The following is a 27,522-nucleotide window of genomic DNA, read 5'->3' on the forward strand; positions in this document are numbered from 1 at the left end:
CAGAGTCCGCATAATACAAAATGTATACTTACCATGTATGCATGTATTTTTAGAATATTCAAAGAAATACAATAAAATATAAAACTATCTCTCGATAACTATATATAAACACATACAGATACATGTACCATACATATAAATATTGATGAAAAAATATTATAGATATAGTATATGTATTTTTTTCGTCAAAACCATTTACAAATTATTTAAATGATTATAATGTTAAACATCAAAATTTCAAGCTTGTAAAGCAATAAGTTTATTTGCTGTTTGTATTATCATATTCACTGTTTTGCTAATTTGTTTTTAATTGTATAATAAGTACATTATATGTACTTTTATTTATACACTTATTTTTTATTTATACACTTTATTTTCTCATTATTATTTAAAACGTTAAATAATATAACTTCTAATTTTTTACTCCTTTTTGTAAAAATTCTCTAATGTAAATAATATTCAATTTTTTAATGCTTTTTAAATATATTTTTTCATATAAAAATTTATTCGGGGGATCATAAAGTAAATATTGCATCAATAGTTTGATTGATTTTGTAAATAATATTTATTAGATAATGTGTGTGCTTACGAGTATTAGGTAACATAACGTACTCTAGGGTCCTTCATAGAAGGCGTACAAATCATTGTTCCAGCAATGTCTTCTAGATTAACGTAGATAAAATTGTCGCCGTTGCGATCGTCTTCGTCCTTACGAAATCCGCTTTGTTACACAAAGTAACAATTTTTTTTAAATGATTGGCATCTAAAATCGAATCTGTTTTCTTTGTCAAAATGTCGCAGATCACTTTTCGCATTTATCGGCTAAAGTTTGCAAGATTATCTATTTGTTGTAATAACTTGATCTATACGCCGTAAAATGGCGTAATAATTCGTATTATTTGCAAGCTTCACTCTTTCGCGCGCGCGCACGAAATATCTCTTTAAATATATTTCTTTAAAACGCTTATCTTTTTTACTTGTAACAACCTTCTTTACTTGTATATGTATATATTGCTAAAAATTCAACAATCATCTATTAGTAATAAGAAATCGAGTAGAAATGTTGCTGATCATTGCTAAAATGCTTTATAGTACTTATTGTGAAATTGAATTTTATAGCAGAGTAAGAGTATTTAATTAATGTAATGCAAGCCGCTTAATTGCAAGAGGCGCTTTATTACGTTATATGCTTCGACAAGTCAATGCGCAAGTTTAAGAGAAAATTCTTTTTGCAAACTACCGTCACGATAAAGGTCTGACTTTTATCATCCGCAGATACGATCGTGGATTAATTGATACGATTCGATTTTATTGCCGCAACAGACGTATACGACGATCGATTCGACGCTCTTCCGGATCATTTCTAACATCAAACCAACCGAAATGTCTAAAATTAGTTTATACACGATCTAAATTTACCTTTCTCACTCTCTAACTAAAACTGCTCTCAAGTAAATGTATCACTTATAAATATTTCCCTAAGTTTGTCAGAGCCGGCGAGCGTGCGCTCGAAAAACGCGGCTCGACTTTTTTTTAAAAAATTCTCAATTAGTTTATTCCTATCCTCTTTGCATTCTCGCGCGAGTTGTTTCTCATTTATACATTCACACTTTTTCTTTCCTCGTTTTTGTTATATAGGATGCACCAGAACTACTGCCATTCTTGCTCTTTAAGAATTTTTTGATCAATTTAAATCCCAATTTTTTAAATTGAAAATATCAGGCATCAATAATTTTTGATAGAGTTACATGAGCGGGTAAAAAAATAAAAGATTTTTTTATTAATACTTAATATTAAATCTTATTTTTTACTTGAATTATTTTAATTATTATATTACTTTAACAAAATCTTAATCTACATATATTAAGAGATTTACTTATCAAAATATATGTAATATTCTATACAGTATCTAATATTAAAGCTTAGAAAAGTTATTGGAATATGGGCTCAAAATTTATCAAAGAATTGTAAATAAAAAGAATGGCAATAGTTTTTTACTTTAGCACATCCTATGTATATAGTATATATTTATCTGTTCTCATATAGATAATAGCAAGTGAGTTAGTCTCATGCACGTTTTACGTCCGCAAGTACATCGATGCCTAATCTGCATAGATATTAATGTAATTACGCACATATCAGTATATATTTATAATTATTTCATAGGATGCCATGTACATGTGTATTTATGTTTCTCTTTTTCTCACTTTCCTTTTTTCTCTCTTTTTCTGTTGCTTTCTTTTTCTTTTTATTTTTTTTCCTCTCTCTCTCTCTCTTTTTCTCTCTGATTGTGTGTAGGTGTATATATTCGCGTATATATATGCTATGTTTCTTAAGTAAGTAGGTATCAATAGTGTCTCTTGTTTATAGTGTTAAGAATTAATTTATTAAAACTTTCTCTATCATTTTCATTTTCATAGTCTCTTTAATTATTTCTGGCCATGCATTAATTTTTGCAATGTATTTTTACGGATTTCACATAAATCTCTCGCTTTCGCTTATTCTCTTTCATTCTTTCTTTCTCTCTCTCTCTCTCTCTCTCTCTCTCTCTCTCTCTCTCTCTCTCTCTCTCTCTCTCTCTCTCTCTCTCTCTCTCTCTCTCTCTCTCTCTCGCCCCGTCATATAGTTAAATTTTTCTAAAAACTTTTACACGCTGTATATAGTCACATCGAACAGCTCGAGGCATCCTGCTGATTGTACTTGTATTTGTTGATAATGAGATTTCCATTAAACGCCTCCCACTCCACCTTTCGCGTTCCCGAGTTCTCGCAATAAACGGCAACACCTTTTACAACGGCGTTTCCAAAGTGCTCTAACTCGTAATCGTTACTTTTTCTAGGATTCATCTCGAGCGTTCAACAAAGTGATAAATCGAGAATGCGAGCGGTCGAAAGTTTCTCGTCGTATCTTCTTGAAAGTTTACGGTAGAAATTTACAGCTATCCCCTCTTGGATCAACTTGTACGACTTCTCGGTATCGATTTGACTCCGTTGTTTATGTCGGGTAACGATCTCCCGTCACTTTATCTCGAAAATCTTGGTATCAAGAAAATTGATAAAAGATATTGATCTTTCATAAACCGAAATTATTATTTTAGTATATATAAGATGTTAAGTCAAGAGAGGTAAACTTGGCTAGAGAAGACAAAGTCTTCATAGTGACATCTCTGTGAAAAATAGAAAATGCATTTAATAACTTAACATCTAGATAGAACTGATTTTTCTTGCACTTGCATTATTGAAGTGTCAAGAAGCGCAGAGTGTGAGATATATCTGTGAGACGTTTAGACGTTTAACTTTTTAAACTAAACTGGTAACTTTGCCGAGATAACGGGCGAAATCGGTTATGTAGTAAAGACTGATCGACGTTTGTCTTTGCTCGCATTGCTCGATGTATCGACGCAAAACTTGTTTCGCGATAAGTAGTCGGGAGTACATAATTCTCGTCAGATGAAGTGAAAAATCGTAGCTACGATCAGAAACGTATTATGGTCTCTCGAGTACAGTTACGATTACTGATTCGCTCTTTCTGCCTGTTATACGGAGTATCTCAAAACTACCAGTACTTTGATTACCATTTTATTATATTGCAGAGCTGATTTTTAGCGAAAATCTCATGAAATTATATTTAATTTTTTTCAATTTTATGAGATATTATTAACATAAATATTAAGTGTATGATTTTATTATTTCTTCAATTTTATAATTATTTCTGAATAATCATACTTATTTCATACAACTCACATAATAATGATTAAATTAAATATATTAAAGTTTTGAATATATTTCACCTTTTTTCTTAATTTGCATGTGCGTGCATATGTGAGTTTTAATATCTGCTATTAATATACATTCCGGTGGTTTTAGGATACTCTGTAGGTACATTTCACACATAATCATGATTGGATATATTCTATTTACATGCACGTCTTGTCTCTTATTAAACTCGCCCGTTGTTGTGCGTTTAGACATGTCATTATTAATTATATATAATATAATAAGTATAATATTATATTAATCTGAGTTTTTCTAGGCAGTTGTGTGTTTTATGTTATATATGTTAAGGTTCATATAGCTAAGATTTTTCTTTTCCTCTTTTCGCCATTCGTCTTTCTTTTTCTGCCTTTTGCTCTGATTTTCCTTCGATTAAGTCATCTTAGAAAAAATGGATTCTACACATGCGTGATTGATCATTCTATTTGTTAGGTTTTACAAAATGAACACGTTGATCTATCGAGAGAATAATGATCGAGCTGTTCGAGAAAAGAACGTTTACATTAATTTTTTTCAATTTGATTTTTTCATATCTCAAGTAACAATGTGGTCATGAAGAACGAATGTGAAATTATGATTGTGAAGTTATGATGGGAAACGAAATTTTAAGGCAAACAAAATTCGATGATTAGATTGTCGAAACGATACGAGAGATACGAATATATCGATAAAATTCATTTCTCGCGCAAATAATTGACATTATTCGGATACGATTTTCGCGTCCTTCTCGAAGCGCTCGAAATTATTCCGGCCTTTGATAATACATCTTTTCTCTTGTCTCGCTCACAAGTGTTATGATTCATACACACTTGAAATGGTATCTATGATCTTGATTCATATCGATTTGTAGTATTTGTCTCGGCGTCTGCTCGCGTTTACGCGCGCGAGAAGGAAAGATCTCGTAAATTATTTATAAAGAATAATTGTGTGTGACAGTCGCATTTCTTCATCTAAACGTGGTAAGTTACGAAGGTTTATATTACGGAAATGCTATGGAAAGAACAGTAATATATGTCTCCTCTCCCCCTGATGTCCTAATTGGTGGTATTGAGCAAAGTGCCATAATTACGTACTCGTTAAACTTACTCCGTACGAATTAGAAATTATGCATATCTTTCTATTGGTCGTTTATGCTACTTAACAGTAGACTATCTGGCGATTACTTGCATTATTACTGCTAAAATGTATGTAAAAGGGAGCTGCGTCTCGCTAATATTGATTAAAATTGTAAACTTTTTTTTAATAATTTTTAATGTATTCGATCTAGATCTCTCTTGGGATAAATGCATGCTGATAGCTTTATTTCAAGGGAAAAAGGATATTTTTTTTTTTTTTTTTTTTTGCTGAATCGAGATTTAAATGCAGCCGCGGGGAAGAGTACAGCCAACGATATATTTTTAATTAACGACTAAACATTTTAAATTTTTCTAATGTTGCAAAAACATGTTTCTCGTCAAGAGTCTACTTCTTTGACAGTTCATGCGGACGAAAATTCCGTTGCTCGTAAAATAACGCCGCGAGTCGTCGAAGGCATCAATCGTTTTACACAATACACATAATAATGTGCATGTGTGTATGTGCTTGCGCGTTAAGAATATTCAGTAAAGTATTTACGTATGGAGAAGTTTCTCGTAGATGTACGGTCCACGATAGATTAAGCTATGTTTCTCGTCGTCTTTGCTACGAATCTATCCTTTTGCTATCATTTAACGCAATATTACAAAGTTGTAATATGACGATTTCGGCGTATCGATTTAAATGCACACGCTTCTCTTCTCGCATTGTCTCGTAATTCGTTCGATTAAAGCGATATGATGATCGGTTAAGCTATTTTCTTTTTTTCTATATTATTTTTTGCATAATTATAGAAGCAGAATTACATAATAATAGGGTTTGGAACGGAATACGTACGCACAAAATTTACAAATTTCAGCACTTTTTTCGTCTTTCTTAGAATTTGGAAATATTTCTAAAGTATCTTCTACAAACTATTTTCTATCGTCTATAAAAAAGCATTTTTATATGTAATGTATTAAACCGACTATTACATCACTTTAATGAATCGTTTACCGTAACGTACCTATATCTTCGATTGTAATAATCGTACATACACGATCTTTTTCGACGATATATATTTTCTCCCTTCAGCGACGCGTCCCGATTTATTTAGGTGGAAGCACGAAATGTTTCACGAGGCCCGCGGAAAATATCACAGTCCTGAGGAAAGTCACGAAACTATTCGCGACGCATCCAGGAGTTGTTGGTCGTAGCTATTTTGAAAGTAGCGTGAGTCCAAGTATGACGCGTTCTAAATTCTGAAATACAAATTCATGCAATGTATTTTTCGTAAGCTCCTTTGAAAATTCTTGCACACGCCATTTTCAAAATTAACAATTTATATAACGCTTGCGAAGAATATAGGTCGCGTTACGTGAGTTACATGAGATTTGTAAAACCAATTTTGTTCTCAAAGCACTTATGGCTGTAGGACGATTCAGAACGACGGTTCGTGCAATCGGTGCAGCAAGTGCAGCGGTGGAACTCAAGCAGAATGGCGTAACACCCAATCCATTATGCTTTGATAAACTTGTCTCCGTAAATATGTGAAAACATTACGAGTGCAAATTATAGTTGGCAATTCTTCTATTACAATACAATTATTAAGTTATTAAATTAAAACAAAATGTGTTGCTATATTTTTGAAACTAAGAAAATAATATATCATACATGTAAATCAAAATCTTCATAAAATCCAGTATAAGCGTGGCTCGGCAGTGTTTAATATCAGCAACGAATCGACTCGTATGTTATGTATACACTTGTAAGCGTAATCAAATAGCGTGAAATAATAATACAAGCTGCTTGTCGGACAGATTTCGGGAATAGTTTACATTCTTTTGTGATTTAGTCGAAAGCGTCAAATACTTCCACAACTGTATGTATGTATTATCTGAAATGTTAATTTTTTATCTTTTACACAGTAAAAGTTTAGTTAGTTAATTTTTGTTGCGAAATTAACACGAAAATGCGATTCGTTGCATTGCTATCAGTTACAGAAGCTTGCTATAAAGCGAGGTTTGCATTTTTTATTGACGTGGAAGCTATTTCCGGAGTTTTTAGTTTATCGCTAGAAACTTGGCATCTGTCTCATATTTTTAACTTTTTCCTTCAAGATTTTGTTATATTCGCACATTATAAGTGCACTTGTCTGATTCGACCGTTATACTATATTATTATTAGGGAATTTTAAAACTGTACTGATAAATGCCATCGTTGGCGAATTCATTGACAAATTTGGAGTCATTTCTCCTTAAAAACTAATATCAATAATTTTTCATTACAAGCAATTGGATGTATAAGTAATTTTCCGTATATTATTTTCCAAGAGTACAAACAGGTATAACGAAACTTATTTTATTCGAAGTATATTTAATTTTAAACGAACTTTATGTAAGAATTTTTATTTAATATTTATTTATTAAGATATTTAATGTTGCAAATTAAAAAATTCTAAGGAATTTTTTATCTAATGTTATCTCATGTTTAATGTACGATGGTAATGTCATTTACATTCGTTTTCAAATTAAAGTATAAAGAACAATGTTGATGGCTGCAATGATAATTGTGCTGTATTCAAATGTACGTATTTTGTTTTAATGCCAGAATTTTTATAGGATTAATCACGCGTATAGTTGTCATGTACAATCTGTCCGTATCTTTGCATATTTAACGCTATACATATATAGCTGTCTGATCTTGATCCTATATTTTATTAATCTAATATGTTAAAATCTCGTATGTTGCGTGTGCTGTAAACGCATGATATGAGAATCAGGCGGCCACAATTGATACTAAGTGTGCGCTGAGAATTTAGTCTTTATCTCTTCAAGGAGAATTTTGAGGATTTTTTCGACCGCCTTGCGATTAGTAAAATAACTCGAATATAAACTGGCTGTATATCTTTGTGAATTTATCTTAATGCGCCAAAAATGTAGCTTATAAAGCAAAACTTACGAAATATGGTGATTCGTGCTTTTATTTCCGTGTGTTTTCTGATGATTATTTATTTCAAGTTAGAATATGTAACACGACATATAAAGCACGTGTGCTTTAATGCTCGTGATGTAAATTGCGAAATGATGATGACGTATTTCAAATTATGAAGTCAAGTTTGAAGTCTGGACGGAAATGCCTGACAAATAATCGTAAAATCATGTCGAATAATTTGTAAGCATGCGAGAAGTACTGAGTTCAAAATAGTCGTTAATTATTTTTTAACATTATGAAATTACTACGCTTGTTCAATATTACAAAATTAAGTAACATTTATAGAAGGCGGATAATTATTTCCCAAATGTGATCGCAATTTACGTTATCGAGAATAGCGTTGATTTCGACATCTTCTTTCCGAATGATGTCACGGGTGAATGAAGCTTGTCGTTTCAAAAAATGATTTTCCGACGGATCCGCTCGACGCCATTAATTTCAAAGGACCGAATCGCCGTTTCCGCGTTGAATCTTTGTCTCTCGTTAAGGTGCGATGGAATGTCCCTGAAGTAGAAGTCGGCAGTTCTTTCGGTGTAGATAGTTGGTCGTTTCCGTTGGAGATATCCATGGAGCTCTTCTCATAGAATGATCTTTTGGCGATTCAGGGCACGCGTTCTCACAGGCTCCAGTAATGCCACGGCACTCGCAGGATCCTCGGCGATCGCGCAAAGTCGAGAAATCCCGGCACGAACGTCCTCAAAGAGGATCAGGACGCGCCATAGACGCAGGCCGAATTGTCTGGTGGACTGATCTTCTCCACTGGTAATACCGCCGCTCTGTGCCACTCGTCACGAACCTGTTTTCCGGAAATGATAATGATTGCATACAGCAAGATAGAGAGCGATAGGGGATGGAATCGACCTATATATGTGTGAATATATCGTTGGAGTTTTCTTTTCTAAAATTATGAAGAAAACTTTAACTTTTGACAAAAATATTATGGGGTTGCTACAATATGTTTTTATTTGTAACAGCAGTTACAGTAATACTTACGTATTATTTTACTATTATAATTTCTTTTCATTAATTAAATTTTTTTATTCTAGCTATATATATGTGAGTTGTTTAAAAAATTAATTTTTGTTTTTATTTTTTATATATAAGTTTATCTCCTTTATTTTGAATATAAAAATAATTTCTACGAATAATGAATTGCAAAATAAAAGTAACACTAAGTTATAATACGCTCAGTTAGCTTGGCAGGCATGCGTAACAAAGAATGCTAATACTTTAACAATTGTCCGATAAACATTCACGCGATTAATCTCATTGTCAGATAGATCCCGAATTATATGGACTGTGTCGCTGGGGCTCATACAGGATTACATGTTTTGTCGGAGCAAGTAATTAAAATGTTTTTCTTTTTTTTTTTTTATTTACAACTGTCGTAAATGGTGTTTGTAAAAACTGTAGCCTGCATCCGATTAAAAACGAATCGTACCTGTTCAACTTTCGCAAATACTCTCAGTAAATTGAGACCGGCCAGTTTTTTTATGTCTTCCTCTGTCCATGTTGGATCTTCCAGCAGAGTAGCCAATAGTTGCGGATACCTCGAGACATCCTCTAAACCCGTGGGAGTGCTGTGGAAGAGATAAAAATCTCGTGTGAGAATAAATAATTTATTTATTGATTCAAAAGTTGATATTCAGAGAACGATACCAAATTGACACTATTACTGCACTTGACGCGTTGTTTCTCATTTTGAAAGAATACTATAAGAATACGATAATTATCTAATAGATGAACGATAATTGAATCGTTTATTTATACATTTATCTTTAGTATTATACGGTGATTTTGATATTTTCAATTCTCTTTTAGTGTTATATACACAATCATATTTAAATCAGTCATATTTTTTAATTATCGTGACTTTACATTAGTTCTGAATACAGTCCTCTTATTATAACTAACAAAAAGCATTTTACTTGAATACAAAAATTTTGACACTTTGTAAAATTAGTTTAATGTGAAATGCATATTAACTCAAGTATAATGAAGTATTTGCATAACTTTATATTTCTATTTGACAATGAATTTTGACGTTTTTATAGCGTTTTTATATAACAAGAATATAAATTATATTTCTTCGTGTCTAATACAATAAAGTATTCAAAACCACATTAAATGTTAAACTGAACTCAGTTTAACATTTAAAGGGTACCATGAGACAGAAGCGGAAAGTTATATTAACAGTGATATATTTTGTGCTATACATTATGAGAATCATCATAAGTACTTTGTGAAAGTTTCATGGCTATAGAACAAAAGCAGCTCCTTCGTCATTGTTTCATGCGTCCTCCGTAAAATTAACCTCCTGGGACTCATACCCTTTTCAAAACAAGCGAAGCAATTATTCCGAGTGTTGTAAAAGAGTGGAACTCTGTGGGTTAAATACATATTTACGTGAAGCCATGAGATTTATATATCGCGCGATTCGTATCTTATATCTTTCAACAATAATTAAAAAGATTAATCATAAATATTATTGAATTGAATTATATGACAACGCGCCCCGTCTCTGAATATCTCTGCCTCTTGTGTACAGAAATATAGTGAAAGAATAATTACAAATTTATCCCGTCGAAACCTGCTCCGATCCCGACGTGATCGATCCCCGCCACCTTTCGAATATGATTGATGTGTGCTGAAACAGTGCAGAACCTTAATCATTCCCCGTCATGGTAGCGTATAAAGCGCGCGCGTCACATAAAATATTTTATTATATTTTAATATAAATGCATATGCGCGCGTTCACCTGAGGGAATAAAATGTGACTGGGGAATAATGCGCGGTTATGAAGTAACGCGCTTATGAGATTGTCACGCATGCACGCGTAAAATAAAATATCTTTTTATTATCATGACAACGAATTTTCCAAATATTTGCGAGCGTTAAAATGGAAGCAAATACATATTCCTTGTAAAAAAGTAGACGAATAAGACGTGTTACAGTATTTTTATAAAATGGAGATAAATGTTCGTTTGAGGAATATATCGGACAAAATTTTTCCCCCTAAAAGTGACTTTGAAAATGAGAGTTACAACAAAGAAATTGTGTTGTGACGTAAAATATGACGAATATGATAATTGCGTCTGTCATATGCAATATCGATATGTCGCAAATAGTGTTTGTACATACCAATAACGTCTTTTATAGTAGCAGTGTTGTTGCACGTTATGAAGTAGGTATAAAAAGGGACCATCGCAACTCCGCCGTTTTTAGCCTGTGAATAAATGCACATTAATGTCATACACGTTGACATCGTAATGCTTACAATTTTTAAATATACATATAATACAAAATATATTGTAGCATTTTTTCGTGTATTTGTAGTAAAATTATGATATATTATAGATTATTTTATAATATATCATCTATGTTATATTATAGATTATTCTATATTACTACATATAAAATTTATTTATGAAAGATTATCGATTATTCGAAATCTTAGTATAGCCACGTTTCAAAAATATTACATGATCTAATATCTGAACCTTATGATATAAAAATAAATGGGAATTATTTTATTAATTTTATTAAAATTAAAATTTTTTATTATTTATCATTAAATCATAACGCAGAATTGAAGACAATAATAAAATTATATTTTAAGATTTTTAATATTTTATTGAAATACTCAGACACTAGGATTAATTTATGCGTATTCTCATTTTTTTCGTAAGTTTTTTTAATTTATTGAAGCGTATTCAAAAACGGTCAAAATTTTCGATATTATGCAAATTGTTGTAGTATGTATATACCATAAATTTTATACTATATTATAGCTATATAAAATATATTTAAAAATTTATATGGACAATATACTGCATCAAATCGGTGTTCCAGAAAATTAACAAAATTAGTGTGATAATTAAAATAAATATTATCGAAAGCAAGGATATATAAAATAAATCAAAGATTATTCATTAAACTTTATTTGAGATCAAGTTATCTTTTTGTAGCAGCTCAACGGAAGCTATCAGGGAAACTATTTCAAGGGACACAGTGCGCAATTGTCTATTTGATATCCAATTTTGCTTAAACTACATAGGCAATGTTAATTAGGGCAGCAGGACGGTACGGTTAATAACACGTTACCGGGCAAACCATCCGGCTTAGATCGTTGTTACTCATCCTCTCGTTCTGTGGGTATAATTAAGGGAATATTGATCGTCTGTAAAGGAGGATGAAGTTCGTGCGGAGACGTTAGACTGACTTCTCAAGAAGCTGAGGAAAACGTTAATTAATTAGTAACCATCTATTTTCTTGGAGGTGGTTAGGTAATAACAATTTTTTATTTATATTATTTTAAGTTGAAATTGTGTGTTTAAAAAAAAATATTCATAAATAATAAGTGTATGAATAAAAAAAGTATTAGCCACAATAATTTTGTCTAAACTATTTTTTTACGTTTCTAAAATTAAATATGATTTTCAAAAAATGATTATCAATAGCGAATTAAATGCAATAGACGTTTATCTAAACAACTGGAGGGGAGATATCTAAATGGATTGTAAAATTATCAAATGTTTATATGTCATTTCATATATCTCATCGATCTCATTGTTTTCGTTATTTATATATAATTTTAATTTATTTCCGAAGAAGGAGGGAGATAATGAAACTTTTATAAAATTATATTTTAATATTTTATATAATTATTATAAAATTTCTCTTTCTCTCTTTAACTTAAACTTTGATTAAGATTATGTATCGTTCTAATGACATTGATGAATAATATACTACAAAATGTATTATAAAGCTTAAAATTTGCATCGCATACCCTTTGCTAAATTAGAAGTGTTGAGCTAATCGGCAATAATTTGAATTTAATGTCGCTAACTTAGAGCTCCTTGAATTTAATCGTTGGTTCGTCAATCGTTAATCGACGGGCACGCGCCACGAGAATGAGATGAAATTTTAATGAAGCGTCGTTTAAGTTCTCGCTCAGCCAACTGTTACACGATTAATGAGACGTCAATTATTATACCGCGTTTATGCTTCCCTCGAATTTAATGACCGAGGAAAAATTTTGGTGTCGCGATCGAGAGGGAGAGAGAGAGAGAGAGAGAGAGAGAGAGAGAGACAGAGCGGACGAGATTAGCGCCAATTGGATTAACGCCAATCGTTGGTAGTGGGTGTGCGCAGAATTACCGATAATAACGTGGATTAAGCTTCAAACTTCTAACACACTCGTGCTATTTTGGCGCGTTGTTTCCGGGGTCACCGCCGCTCGAAATCATTTTGACATATATCCTCCTCGTTCCATCGGTTACGAATAGTTTGCGATTACCTCATTACTCGAACAATTTGAACATCCGATACTTTGTGTATGTTAATATAGATCCTGCGTTCTTGTATCCTTTCAAACATACACATATAAACATGAACGTATGTACACATATACACATATACATGTACGTATCACCCCGCGTACGCTTTACACAACTTTGTAGATTACAAACTATTCTCCTATCGCATTCGATTTGCACACGGTTGGCTTCACTTCGCTTGCACTCTACGAATTTAATTTTGACGTTACGCATCTCGCTTCCAGAGATATCAGATCTGTCGATAAAACTTGCGTTTAATCACCGGGTACAACGCGTATATCTTTCGTTTTGCTTTCACATCGTTTTTATTTCTCTTTACATACGTTCAAACGATTACGATAAAAAAAAAGGTTGCCGGCAGTTATTTGTTTTTACACATATACGTTTTATTCTTCTCATATTTGTGAAAATTTATAGATCTTATACTTAACTATACACGTGCACCTATACTTTACACATTATAACACTATTTTAATATCATTTTTTTTTTTTCGATTATTTAATTTTGTACCAGATTTATATAATAAATTGCAATATAGTAACTTTATAAATAAATTCTTGATGAGACTATTTTGTGTTATCGTAAAATCGATAAATTAATTGTATCGTGAGTGTATCCATTACGTGCAGCTGCGGATTTATTCTCTTTTGATTCTTAAATATTATCACATAGGTTTTATGAGGGTATTACCAGGTTTCATGTATTATATTAACTTTAAAATCGAGTTTCATCGATTTAGTTAGTCCGTGGCAAGTATGCATATATGTCGGTTCGAAATCAAATAATCTCAGTTTTAGTCGAACAAAGGTTGCATCGCGGCAACTTCTGTGCACTTTGGTTTACATTCTCGACAGCGAGCTTTGATTTTTTTTCATCCGTTACTCATACCGTTTGTAGCAAAGGGATATTTATTCATTTTTTTTTTTTTCTGTACACTCTGTAGTGTTTTTTAACTGGTCAATGCGCACACGGTACCGAAAAAGATCCAAACAAATAAATAAATAAATAAATAAATAAATCTGCACATATATTGTAGACCATGTAACATTTTGTTCACGACAGTACATTTTTCTTGGTTCGCTGTCTGTTTCCGGAAAAAGCGTAATATCCAGTAGCAACGGAGTGATTGAATTGAATTGTTCCTCTATTTTTTTTTACTTGTTTGATTGCATTTCCATATTCTTGCCTATGTGACGTGAAAAACTCACCAGATTTCTGAGCACGTCGTCCGGAACGTTTCTGGTAGAATTGCATAGCGCTCTGGCAGCGCTGTGCGAGAAGATCACCGGCGCCCTCGTAGTCTGCAGGGCCGCTCTCATCGTTCTTGTCGAGACATGCGATAGATCGACCAACATGCCCAGCCTATTCAATTCTCTGACAACTGCCTGGAGAATAATGAAGCGCGTTAAATCTCTCCTTCTTTTATCTATATAAAAAGAATCATGTATACATATAGTCGTACGTTTAAAAAAAAAAAAAAGATAGAATAAAGTTATATGAATGAAGAATTATATTAAAGTTATGCCAATACATGTATTAGATTGCATAACTATATATTTTGCAAAAGGTAAATTAAATTTAAATAAAAAAAGGTACATAGATAGATAGGTATAATAATGATTTTAGCCGACACTTTTCACTTGTTATTGTCTTTCGTTATTGAATATCGTTTTCTAAGCAACAAATCAATAGCCAAAATATTCAATAAAAAAATTAGGTATGGATGCAATTCAAGTATATCGTAAGTGTTTTTAAACGCGAAGCGATTAAACTAAAATATCGGATGCAACTTGATTGTGAGACGAGGTGCCTTTATTATGGCGCAAAAGCACGGAAAGGATCGACCGGAAAGGGTGAGAGAAAAGTAGCACGGGAAACGAAGGAAACGTCGACATTTCAGTCAGCGAACATTAGTCGAGAACGCAAGCAACCGCCCATTCCATCGTGCGATAGCGGGGAAAAAGCTTCGACGTATTGGTGGTAATGCGCCTAAATCAATAAGGATCGTGTATTTGTGGCCTTCTGTTTTGATAAACACGTAAATCTTCACTTGAATCACTTATCTTAAGAGCGGAGTAAATTTAATTTTGAAATTGCGAGCTTCAACGAGATATAAATCAGTGCCATTGCTTTCGATCATTCTCGAAAAACGATATATTTTACTTTCACAATTCAAATATAGAATTCTGTATAGAATTGTTGAAAATAATCAATTGATCAATTGACAAACAAATATGGGACAAAATTGATACGTAATTTTTCTATTATTGTTAAAATTTAATTAGAAATGATAATTTCTGTTATTTGATAATATTATTATTTATAATAGGAAAAAAATTACTAATGTGTAAAAAATTGTTAAATATCAATATTTAAGAGAATAATATAAAAAATATTTCACTGATATTTTTAAATGTTCTTCAGTTCTGAATTTCTACAAGAAATAAGGGGCAAATTTTGATAAAGACAGCCCTGTCGACGCGAGCGGAAAAGGAAATGGAGGAAGGTGGGTGGAAGAACGAATCACAATGGTCCCGTTTTTCCGGCTTTAAGAGTAAAGGTAGTGAGGGAGTGAGTGTAGCCGGCTTTTCTCGGTGCGCACGATTTCATCCGAACGATGTGAGTCTCGTGCGTCGATGGCAGAAACGACGCGTATTGTTTTTGCGGAGAAACAGCTTCTGACGCACGTCGTTTTAGCGAGACGGATGATTACGCGATACAAGAGTCTATTTCTTATCGGTAACATTAACAAGTGACAAGCAAGAAACATCACTCGTATGCAAAATGAAGCGAAAACATGGAAATAAAATCGTCAATGCTGAAAATCAACGGGTAAATAACTGTGAAATTTTACCATGTGCAAAGTTATTTTTATTAATAAGTAAAAATCAGCAAATTAATTGAAAACGAATAGCATATAGAATTTAGCATATCGTATAACTGAAAAAAAAAAAAAAAAAAAAAAAAAAATACCAAATAATACATGCTAATCTTTTCATCGATGATTTAATTGTATTGTGTGGGGAATTTTTAAAATTAATAATATCGCATGCAATATTTTACATTCATTAGTATCGCATTCGATATCATGCATCAATCCTTGTGAAACTCGAAAGAGAGAAGAACGAAATTTTACAATCGTCTGTATCCCGTAACGGTGAATTGTTCGAATGGTGAATTTTCGCATGTAATCCGATGCCTGTTGCTGGATATCGAGCGCGAGGCTAGATGAAACTAATCGTCACATCCAAAAGCCGCAATAAAATCAAGCCCACGTTGAAACCGTGACAAATACTACGCCGCGAGCTATCGCCATAATTCCACGATATATCACCGCGACGCGTTAACGGTGATTCGAAATGTGGGTGTGCGTGCGTGCGTGACGGGCGCGCTCGTGTCATACAGGCGCGTATTCGCGCACCTGGTGAACGGTGCCGGAAAATATGGGTCTCATTCAATAGAAATAACAGGCCGAAGGAACAAGAGAGGTAAAGGGCAAAAATGTCGAATTGTGCGCGTTTGTGCACAAACGTACACACAAATTCGCATCGTCGGAGTTGCATACCGTCCATTGCCGGAAGTGCACATGTCGCTATTTACAATGGTAGGACATTACGGAATATATATACACACGCGAGGATACGAGAACAATTTTCCGAGAGATAATTCCATTTATCTTTCCGAACAAGTCGTAGAGTCGCGACGCATTGCAAGTACAAGTACATAGATGTTTTCAGTACATTTGCACTTTAATATATTGCAATTTAGAAGCTATATCAATGTTGAAAATTAGAAAATTATTATTTCAAAGTCGTTTGTGTTCATTATTAACATGATGTACCTCAATTTTCACGTCTTTATTTATTATTATTGTTATAAATAATTATACAAATTTGTTTTTTCTTTTTATTTGTATTTTAAGATCTAGAAAGTGTAATGCGTAGAAAAATCTTTATTAGAATGATTAATCTTTGTTAAAAACTAAACTAAAGCGGACAAAACAAGCTATTATACTTGATACAAATATTTCAGTATCATAAACTGGGAGGATATTATTTTCCCGTAGATTATGGAAATTTCCTAGTGAAACTACAAAAATATTTTTCCCGTAAATATTATGCTATCAGCAATAACATTTTTGTACCGCGGTGTTTCCATATAGCCAGCAATATGCTGCGATAATCGAGACATTCCAGATTTTTTGCACAGCAAATAACACAAGACAAGACTCATACTGTTTTGCGAGTTGAAGATTCTGTTCATAAAATAGTTTACTGGCGAGATGGTTTGAGTCTATTTTTTTTAAATAGTTAATTAATAAACATGCGCTGAAATAATACAGGAGAATGATTGTGGCAATATCTAAACGTTAATTTTGTGTTTTCTGTTCTTGATTTGCAGCAAAAAATAAAAAAATAAAAAATTAATACACATGTAAATACACTACATGTAGATACACTAAATATAGAAAACAATTTTATCATAGCTATATAAATATACAATATATAAAAATGAGAAATTAAACGTAAATATAATATTTGGAAAGACATGGCAACAGCGAATTATTCAAACAAAAGATTTAATTGTTGAAAAATTTCAGATGGTTTAGAATATCTATTTAGCATTTTAGGAGAAAGAACATCAGATGACAAACTATGGAGCATTTAGCGACGCGCATCGAATTTTTCTTGGAAAACTTGTCATTTATTAATGCGAGATTTAGCCGTTGCAAGGGGTGCGAGATAACAGAGGTGGACCATTTGATTTACGTCCTCACGCGCTTCCCTCGTTCCTTTTCCTTTTCTTTCTTCCTCGTGACTGTTCCTCCCATTAAGCTTTTCGTTTTTTCTCATTTTTTAAAATCAGAACCTGTTATTGCCGCGAGAGAGTACGAATTTCGACAAAAAATTTAATCGATGCGAAATGATTTGCGGATAGCATTCGTGTTTTTTTTATTTCGCAGACGAATCTCGGGATTCACGTAATGTCGGAAGGCGCGCGCGGTAGAAATCCATCCTAACATAATCGTCGAACCTGTGCGTTAACGCTCGGCGAAATCCCTCGACGAATTCCACGCGCTAAAGTGGGTCGAGATATAATTTTATGAACGCGGCGGAGCGATGAGAGTGATAAACGGAATGTAGGTCGGATGCAATCGGTCGCGCGTTTGTTGACGATCATTTTCCCGGTTACGTAGTGGAAAAATAATTCGTGCTATTGAGACGGTGAAATTGCAATCTAAATTCTGCCACAAAAATTGAAAACGTAGCCGACATAATGTGCACGTTGTAATGTTTCGTTTCTTTAAATATTTTAGTGACGAAAAGTTGTTGAAAAAATTTTAACGTACAAACTTGAGATAAACTTGAAATCGAGATAAATTTGATATTTTGCAAACTTTTCTCGCGCTTTTGGAAATTATTCTCTAAATAATCTTTAGCATTAATATTAAATTAATCATTGAACATATTATTACTTACAATTAGTGTATTATTAGTGAGAATTGCTATTTAATATACTATTATGGAAATAGTTTACAAATATTGATCAGCTTATCTCTTTCTGATATAGGTATACCGTTTGCTGATATTATTATTTCTCCGAAGAAACCTCATATTTTGCAAAAATATACTCATATTATATACAATATTATAAATTAAACTGTCGTGCGGTCGTTTCACGGAATAATACCGCTCGTCTTGGCCGGAAGTCTGCAGTATTATTTTTCTGCAGGATGTGTCGCGTAAAACCTCGTCCGCAGTCGTAAAACGGAAGTTCTTTCGGAAGCATGTATGTACACGTAGGTATTTTTTTGCAAACACGATATTTCTCTGTTCGCCGAAAAAAGTGAATCCGCAGTGGAGCTACATAATGTAAATGTTTACTCACTTTCCCAAATTCGCTGAGACCCGGTGTGGAGTCCTGAGTGTTGTTCGTCTCGCCAACAGAACAGACTGCCCTGCCAAGAAAATATCTGTTAGAACGTCAGTTGCTTGAGAGAATTCAGCGGATGCATTGTGTGCTTGCGCTTGCTTTTTTTCTTTTCAGATGAGCTTTAGATGAGCTTTTATGTATAAAAAATAATATTTTATAAAATATCAGGTCATCTTATGTAAATATATTTCATACGCGGATATATATTTAATTTCTGATATGTAAAGAAATTAACTATTTATTGATTATGGAATTATATTAATTAATTAAAAGAACTCGATCATCATAACCGATATCTAAAATATCGAGACTCTAAATTTTTATATTTTTAATTCATTAATAATGATAGATATGACTTGAGCTAGATACTCGAATCGGCGCGAGTGATATAGATCAATTTTATACTCTGCTTTCAAAATCGTGCATTTCATTATCTTCTAGGCCTATTAAAACAAGCTTCTCTCGAAATTAATCCCAGTTGTATGTAACTTTTCGAAAATAACTCATATTTCCATTCGCTTATCTATTGTAATTAGCTCTTGCTTTCTATTAAATAGAAATTAATGCTTGCTTGTAGAGTAAGTTTTGAGGTTGGCTTTAAAAATTATATCTCGTAATTACGAGTGTGTAATGACTGTATAATAAACAAGATATAATATTTTTTTTAAAGCCATTTTATTAATAGTAGATTTTTTATTGCTGCTATAAGTATAATAAATTTAATGTTTTAATGAATTTTATAAGAAACTATTATTTATGGCAGTTCTTTAATTTGTCTCTATAAATATCTTAGCAATCATATTTTACAATAAATGTTTATGATAATAACTATATTTCTTGAAATTAAGCAAAGTATAATAACTCGTTATCTATTTACACTCTTGACACTTTATTTTCACTGTTAAACGTCTTTGCGTTTAATCTTTAATCTTTGCTAACAAGGGATGTCACAACTGTCCAGAACTAATTTGATTCTCCTTGAAATATGTGGTTAAACGCAAAAATCTAAGAGACATATCCCTTGTAAGTAAAATATGTTTTTATATACATATATGTCAAAAAAACTGCTAAGATCTTTTTTAATCACAATTTGATATATTGTGCCTTAGCAGAAGATCGAGATGCGAAATATCGATAGAATAAAAGTGTGAAAATTAGAAAACAAAAGCTCAAATGAGATCGAGAATTTTTCACTCGCTTCAAGGTGAGATGGAAATGTTTAGAGATGATTTGGCATCATCATCTAAAACTATAGAAAATTCAATCCGGTCGACAATTTCACATCCCTAGAGAGAAAAGCGAGAGGGAGGGAGAACACGCGACCGAAACAGAAGAGGGATGATAAGAGATGAGAGAGAATAGGGTCAGAGCCTGACATTAAGCCGTGGGTACACGTCGGAAAGCAATTCGGATATTGTCCCAATAAAAACGCGCTTTTCCTCATGTGGATGCCGGAAATCTCAGGCTGCAGAGATGAAACCGCATTTTTATGACGAGTTTTCTTCAGATGCTTTATATGTTATAGTCTACATTTTCATAGGCATACATTTTTCTCTAAATTTTTTTATTTGAGCAACTATTATCATATATATCTACTTGAGTCTCTTGTATATAAGTGGATAGATTTTTTGAGAAAACAATTACTTAGATTTAATTTAATTAATTTCGAAACCAAATGATTTTTGAGAGTTTAACATAATTAAATTTTAATATCTAAGAGAAAGAGAGATATAAAAAAGAAATTTATTTTCTCAATTTTTAATATGTTATTACAATTTTAATTTTTCTAATTTTTTGCTTGCTATAAAGCTTTATAATACATTATTATAAATATCTTTTATTCATATTCTCTTACTTGATTAATACGATTTATTTGAATAATAAAGAAATATTTTTGTATTTGGTCTCCTCCTCTTTCCCTATCGAAAAAAACTTGAGCTCACCGAAAGAAGATTACTTTCTCTGTTGCATGTGTCGTAAGATAACATTGGTGTAAATTAGGGAGTAAGAAGAGAAAAATATGTATTGTACTATATCCGAAGAGAGATTTGCACGTGAGAATCCGACGTGACTCCGATTCTTATTTACTGCGGTAAGTATCGTAGCGTCGAGGGAGACATAAAGCAGGCAAAGATCGAAAAGTGCACGGCAAACCAGGTCGGTGCCCATTGTCGTATAATACTTCGACCTTAAAGCGGTGTTAGAGTTAGTGACATTGGCGGTCACTGTCGTAATTTACATCCCGAGAGCCAACGAGCGAGGCATCTAGCGCCGCTCCAGGAGGTGTAAATCCTATTTCGTGTGGCAGGCCACAGAGGGTGAGATTATTACGGTTCGAGCATGAGTCCCTTCGCTCGTAAAAGATACAGTGAGCGATGGATTGTCAGAGCAAGGAATGAACCCGGTTGGGTTCAACTCTCCAAAGTTAGACTGATAAAAGAAATACAATACGGTAGTTAAAAAAAAAGAAATTAAAAAGATTTCTGCAATTGTGTACTGTGAGAAATATACTTTTGAATTTAATGTTCTTTTGCGTTATCTCGATAACACCGATGCTACAGAATACGTTAACGATTGTTTCGCAAAGAAAAAGCAACGTGGATATTGTGTTCTAGCTTCACTTTTCATGTTATCAGTACTATTATGTCGGAAGGATAATGGGAAGCTTTGAGAAAATTGAAAATTCAAATGAAATTATTTTAAATGGTTGCGAATAAAATTACCTTTGACGGAGAAAATTTGTAAAGTGGCCGCGACTTTGTACTAATTAATTGAATACAAAGTCACATGGGAATCAAATGTCACTGTTTTGCGTTCGTATTTAGTTCTACTTTATGGCTCGCGCAGCTCACAAATAACGTACGTTGGATTTTCCACAAAAACGCAACTCGTCGCGGGTCACGTGATTCAGGATCGAAACGGATGCATAAAAGCGGGGCTTTATTTACAACTCCATGCGGCACTCGGCATCAGGGGATGCATAAACTTCAGGTTAAGGATCGATGTTTGAGGTAAAAGAGGAGAAGCGGTTTTATTCCAGTATTGTTCCTCTCCCAGTCACAGAGATGCGAGCGAGCATGTATAATAATAAACTGTGCAACTTGCATATTTTTAAACTCTGATTATACCGCGGAGAATCGAACTTTTTTAGTATTTCCTATCGATATATCGCAGAAGAAAGAAATATGGAAATTTTTATGATACATTAAAATTGTAGCAAATAAATATCCTTAGAGCAATAGTATATAAAGTAAGATAAAAACGAATCAAATTCATTACTTTTATACATGAAGATTGAATATAAAAAAGATGTTGGTGCGAAACAAAGTTATAGGAAAAAAATCTTTATTTAATTATAAATATTTTATGATACTTGGAAGAAATGTGCAAGAAGAATATTATTTCTTTTTGTGTATATGTGTGCATGCAAAAAATATTTTCATGAATGATAATTATAATTGTTCATAATACATATCAAATAAAAAAGATTAAAAATTAATTAAGCAAATGAATCGTTAGAGATCAACAAATAAATAGATCGAGTGAAGTCAGATAAAGTCTGACAAAATTTTAAAACATCAAAGTCAAAGCGCGATTCAAAGAAATGTCTTTGTAACAATGGATTAAGGAAAAAAAAATTAAGAAAGTTGATTTCTGGACAAAGTGGAGGTCGGTCTTCTTGATAAGGACACTATCCTCTCTCTCTCTCTCTCTCTCTTTCTCTCTCTCTCTCTCTCTCTCTCTCTCTCTCTGTCTCTCTATCGAACGAATTTCTTCATCTGCTATTTTTTTTTCTCGAATGCGCTGGGAAATAAGTGGCGGCTTTGGGGCGCTTCCGAAATTACTGAAAAGAACTTCCAAGCGTCCAGATTTCAGGTTACTTCGGCTCTCGGTTAAGCCGATCAACCGTGGAATTGGTTTGCCCCCTAAGAGTAGATCGTGATACGAAGCACAACGAGTCCCGAGGAAAAAAAACTGGATACTCGATGAACGAGCGGCTTGTACATCGAGAAACTTCTTGAGCGCGAGGTAAGAGGCGATAAGAACGATGTCGAAAAAACGCAACATTCTGCAGAGTTTTGATGATCTCGTGAATGAGAAATTGCAATCTCCCAACTTTAATGAAACCTACATCAACGCGAGTAATAATATTGAAGATTATATTAAAATGCGTTTTCTAACAAAAATTAAGATCCTAGAAGTAATAATCTAAATAATCTAAATTTAAATAAAAGAAATGTTTTTTAAGTCGATGATAAATTTTTATTGTGTGTGTGTCAACTTTTTAATACAAATTTTAACTTTGTATTAAATTTGACTGTTTAAACTGAACACAGTTTTTTTACACAGGCTTTTATACATATGAACTTTTATTATTTTAGTACCGCATATAAAGAATTAAATTTTATTATATAAATTATGATTATAAATTTTATTATAGCGGGGTAATTCTTTATTATCACAATGATAACACTTATTAGTTTTTGCATCATGTAATCGATTTGTTATAAATTATTATTTCTCGTTGTCTAAAAAATCGTGATAAGTTAATTACGTAATTTTCAAAAAAGAGATTCTTATAATTCATACTCACCAGGAGGTGTCGCACGCATGTGTCAGGGTAAGATATCGCGCTCCCAGACCATAAAATGTCCTAAGAACGCCTAAGGAATTCCCCAGGGAGTGACCCCCTTCTACTCCGATTAGACTTGCGATTTTTCCTTCTCTATGCGCCTCAATGAGACCTATACACACATAATCATGATTTGAATAAAATCTATATTAATAATTCTGATAATAAGTATGATATATTACTTTTTACAGAAAAAAATTATTTAATGAATAATATAAATTTATCTCTATTATCTTTTTTCTTTAGATGATAGTTACAATAATTATTCAAAATTGTAATTACAATGGTAATTACAATAATTGTTTCAAAATATTTTACAAATGAATAATATCGATGTAAAGCATTACTATAAAGAGTATTTATAAATATAATTGCACTGAAAAACTCTAATTTTATTAATAATACTTTATTACTCGATATATTATCTGTGAATATAATAATATTAATATTATTATTTTAATAACTTAAAGAATTGTTATGTTTTTATAATACGTTTTAGAATGTAGTATTATATTCTTTATTTTATATAACTATTCTACGATGATGTAGAAAGTCGGTCATGTTTTAGTGATTAAATTTTACATATGCAAAAATTGCGATAGTATAGTATTGACAATGAATTTGCCGAGCTGAAGAACACTTGAATCTCAGGGATCATCTAAGTACACGAGTTATTTGAGGCTTATTTTCTCTTGTAAAACTTCGAATCATCTTCGGTGACTTTGCTCTCGGTCGAATTACGCTCCTTCCGTGAATCAGCGAAGTTTCGTCTGTTTTTTCGTCGTGCTCCATCGGCGCGAGTTTTATAATTTTTCCTTTTTTTCGAACAAGATTAAAGTGACACTTTATGAGATTAAGCGGAACCTCGCGGATCCGGGGAATTATAGTGTTCATAGATTATTTACGATCTTTGTCGGTGAAGAGATCGGATGAAATCTCGGAAAGTCGCTCCCTCTCCGGGCCGGTTGAAAAAGTGAATGAAAAGATCGGTAAAAATCGGCTTTTAGATCCGCTTTCGAAAGTGCTTTCAGGAGTGCTGTCGATCGCCTCATTGAAACTTTCAGGCGGCATCGAAACGACAGTAAGTATTAAGCCACCTGATTTATCGTACTTTACATCGAATATATCGATCCGCGTGAGTTATTTATTTAACCGTATATATTCTGGATTTTGCTTTAACCCTAAAATATTAACGATGTATATATATATATATATATATATATATATATAATTTCATAAATTAATGATAGATATTCGTCAAATACCTAAACTTTACTATCATCCTGTTGCTTTTCATTCACTCGCTCAATAAAAGTTCTCATTCTGTATTTCTTATTATCGAAGTCATATTTATCGATGTTTTTATCTCTTTGCACAGCTGTCAATAGATTGTTATCGATGGGTTAATATAATTGATATATATAATTAAATTTGTAGACCACACGAGAAAGGAAGATAAATTTTTAAAACATTTTCAAGGATATGAAATATACATTTCTATCTTTCTCTTGTCGTTTCTCTCTTTCTTGGATGATTGTTCTAGTAAAATTGTTTGATTTAATTTTTCATTTTGATCGCCGTATGTTGTAAAATGTTTCACAACATTAACGATAAGTGGAATTAATTTTTTATTTGGATCGTTGAAAAAAGAAGTCGATTTATGACTTAATTGCAGAATTTCTTAATTATGTAATAGAATATTCACAACATGTAAAAATTATGAATGTAATTTGAAAATAATTTTGTATATAAAAATGCAGAATAATTAATATTAATCTAAAGTGTTATATGCGTTTTATTTAATCTTTTATTATAGTAGACTACACTAAAGTATTTTATATAGTATTTAATATGATTTAACATCTTTTATCTCGATACAAGAAAGCCGTATACTATCTATCGAGAAACGCGCCACTGATCTCGAAAATTAAAAAGCTGGTAATCTCCTCTTGTAACTGTTCTCTGCCTTTGCCACTTTGAACGAAGCTCGCTCAGAAGCAGCTTGCTTCTGCTAAAAAATAAAACGACTTGAAATGAATATGCCTAGTGCTTTAACGAGATTTCCGTTTTCATTATTAATTGCTACATCTCCAGCCGAGTTTTCTACCACATGCGGTAAAATGTAGTATAATAAATTTCTAAAATCGGTTTTCTTATAATAATTAAACATCAGATATTTATAAGCTGTGTTCAAATGTTAAAATATAGTAAAAAAATTCTCCAACAATTATTATAAGTCTATTAATTTATTTATCAATGTCCAGTTTTCAATTTAATTACTAATAAGATTAACTTAATTATTATTTTGTTAGTGTATTTTTTCTCTGTAAAACAAAGAGAATCAGAGAGAGTCTGTCGTATAATATATTTTTAATTATTAATTTAGAAAATTCTAAACTAATGGCTAATTTTTTATACTGAATTCAGTGTAGTAGTAAGTTAACTGCATTGTGGTTTTGACCACAGGCACTATTGTGAAACAGGTTTGTGTGTACGAGTCGCTGGCTTTTCCACCTTTTGCCTTCTTCGTGCCGCGACCTCCTTTTCACTTCCTACTTGGCGAAGTTTCTCGAGCTTATGAAAATGGCTGACAGCTTTCCAGACCGGGTTACTCGTAAGTTCCACTATTGCAAGGTTTTCGTTTGCAAGGCACTGCTTCGGTCCCATTTCTTCGCTCGCCCTTTATATCTCTTTCATATTTCAGTGGTGTACATAACTTGATTTCGAATACACAATGCATATTCAACTTGATTATCTATTTACAGAGATGTAACCATTGCAAAAGGGCCTGATTTTTTTTCATCAAAAAGGCCATCAGTCACACATAAAAAATGTATATTAAATAGTTGTTTGAATGTACATTGTGCATTCGAATCAATTACGAACGTAATAATAGCAAAAATATATATTAAAATAACTTTGTTTGTAAAAAACCGACTAACAATTCCTCTCAGAGATTGCGTCTTTTTAATATAATGTATAGTTTAAATCTAATCTTAATTTTTCTGTTATTCTTATCTCTTTTTTACGCGACTTTGATTTGATTTCAACGAACTTATGAAAATGGCAGTCGGATTTCCGAAGCGAGTTACTTGTAGCAAAAACTTTTACAAGCTTTCGTGTACCTTTCCTGCTATCTTCTCCTATTTGGCATTTTCTTTTCTTTCAGATTGTGTGCGCAATTTGTTTTTTATTTTTGTATCGATGTTGTATCTCGTATTTTTTTTTCCTTTTTTTTTTAGAAATTTTTATATTTATATTTCTATTTATATTTCTTTTTCTTTTATAAAAACAATTATTGCATATTCGATGAAATTTATTCTTCATTAGTTGGTTTTACCAATATTTTTCAAATTTTTGTTAACAGACAATAGATTGGTCCATCAATGTAAAAAAAAATTGTGATCAACTTTTGTTAAAAATGGAGAAGTTTAATAATCATCGGTGCAAATGCGTGTTCATAAAGCAAAATAAATATTTGCAGACTTTTTTATCTTTTTTTTTACATTGAAGTAAATTTTTAATATAGTAGTTTACATATATAATAAAATTTCTAAAAATTTGAAACGATAGCGCTAAAATATTATTTCTTTTTAATTTTTATATCTACGAATATATGCGAAGCGTGGTGTTTTATGTATCTCACGTTGTATGTATACAGCATGATATATAAAAATATATATTAATATAAAAATACATAGAATTATATAAATATATAAAATATATACAAATATGTAAATATATAAAAATTAATTACTACATTAAGCAATAAATACCTCGATAAAATTAAAATTT

The 27,522-nt window shown here is 32.2% G+C and overlaps 1 protein-coding gene and 1 long non-coding RNA gene across 11 annotated transcripts in view; one reads left to right on the forward strand and one right to left on the reverse strand.

Annotated features, from left to right (window-relative positions):
• Window positions 1-27,522, forward strand: part of LOC140666043 (uncharacterized) — a 182,303-nt gene that overhangs the window by 25,238 nt on the left and 129,543 nt on the right. The gene's annotated exons all lie outside the window — the stretch shown is intronic.
• Window positions 6,948-27,522, reverse strand: part of LOC140666034 (dipeptidase 1) — a 140,018-nt gene continuing 119,443 nt past the window's right edge. For 7 of the 8 annotated variants that reach the window (XM_072892750.1, XM_072892751.1, XM_072892747.1 and 4 more), the window contains exons 7-13: window positions 23,689-23,839; window positions 19,050-19,114; window positions 14,369-14,586; window positions 10,962-11,046; window positions 10,392-10,467; window positions 9,262-9,400; window positions 6,948-8,616 (exon numbers count right to left, since the gene is read on the reverse strand). In XM_072892750.1, coding sequence (XP_072748851.1) covers window positions 8,527-8,616; window positions 9,262-9,400; window positions 10,392-10,467; window positions 10,962-11,046; window positions 14,369-14,586; window positions 19,050-19,114; window positions 23,689-23,839 — 824 coding nt within the window. In that variant the 3' untranslated portion in view covers window positions 6,948-8,526. Of the gene's footprint in view, window positions 8,617-9,261; window positions 9,401-10,391; window positions 10,468-10,961; window positions 11,047-14,368; window positions 14,587-19,049; window positions 19,120-23,688; window positions 23,840-27,522 lie in introns of all 8 variants that reach the window. The other variant, XM_072892754.1, reaches the window with a different exon arrangement.

The sequence above is a fragment of the Anoplolepis gracilipes genome, chromosome 5 (assembly GCF_047496725.1).
Source record: "Anoplolepis gracilipes chromosome 5, ASM4749672v1, whole genome shotgun sequence".
In the NCBI taxonomy this organism is placed as follows: domain Eukaryota; kingdom Metazoa; phylum Arthropoda; class Insecta; order Hymenoptera; family Formicidae; genus Anoplolepis; species Anoplolepis gracilipes.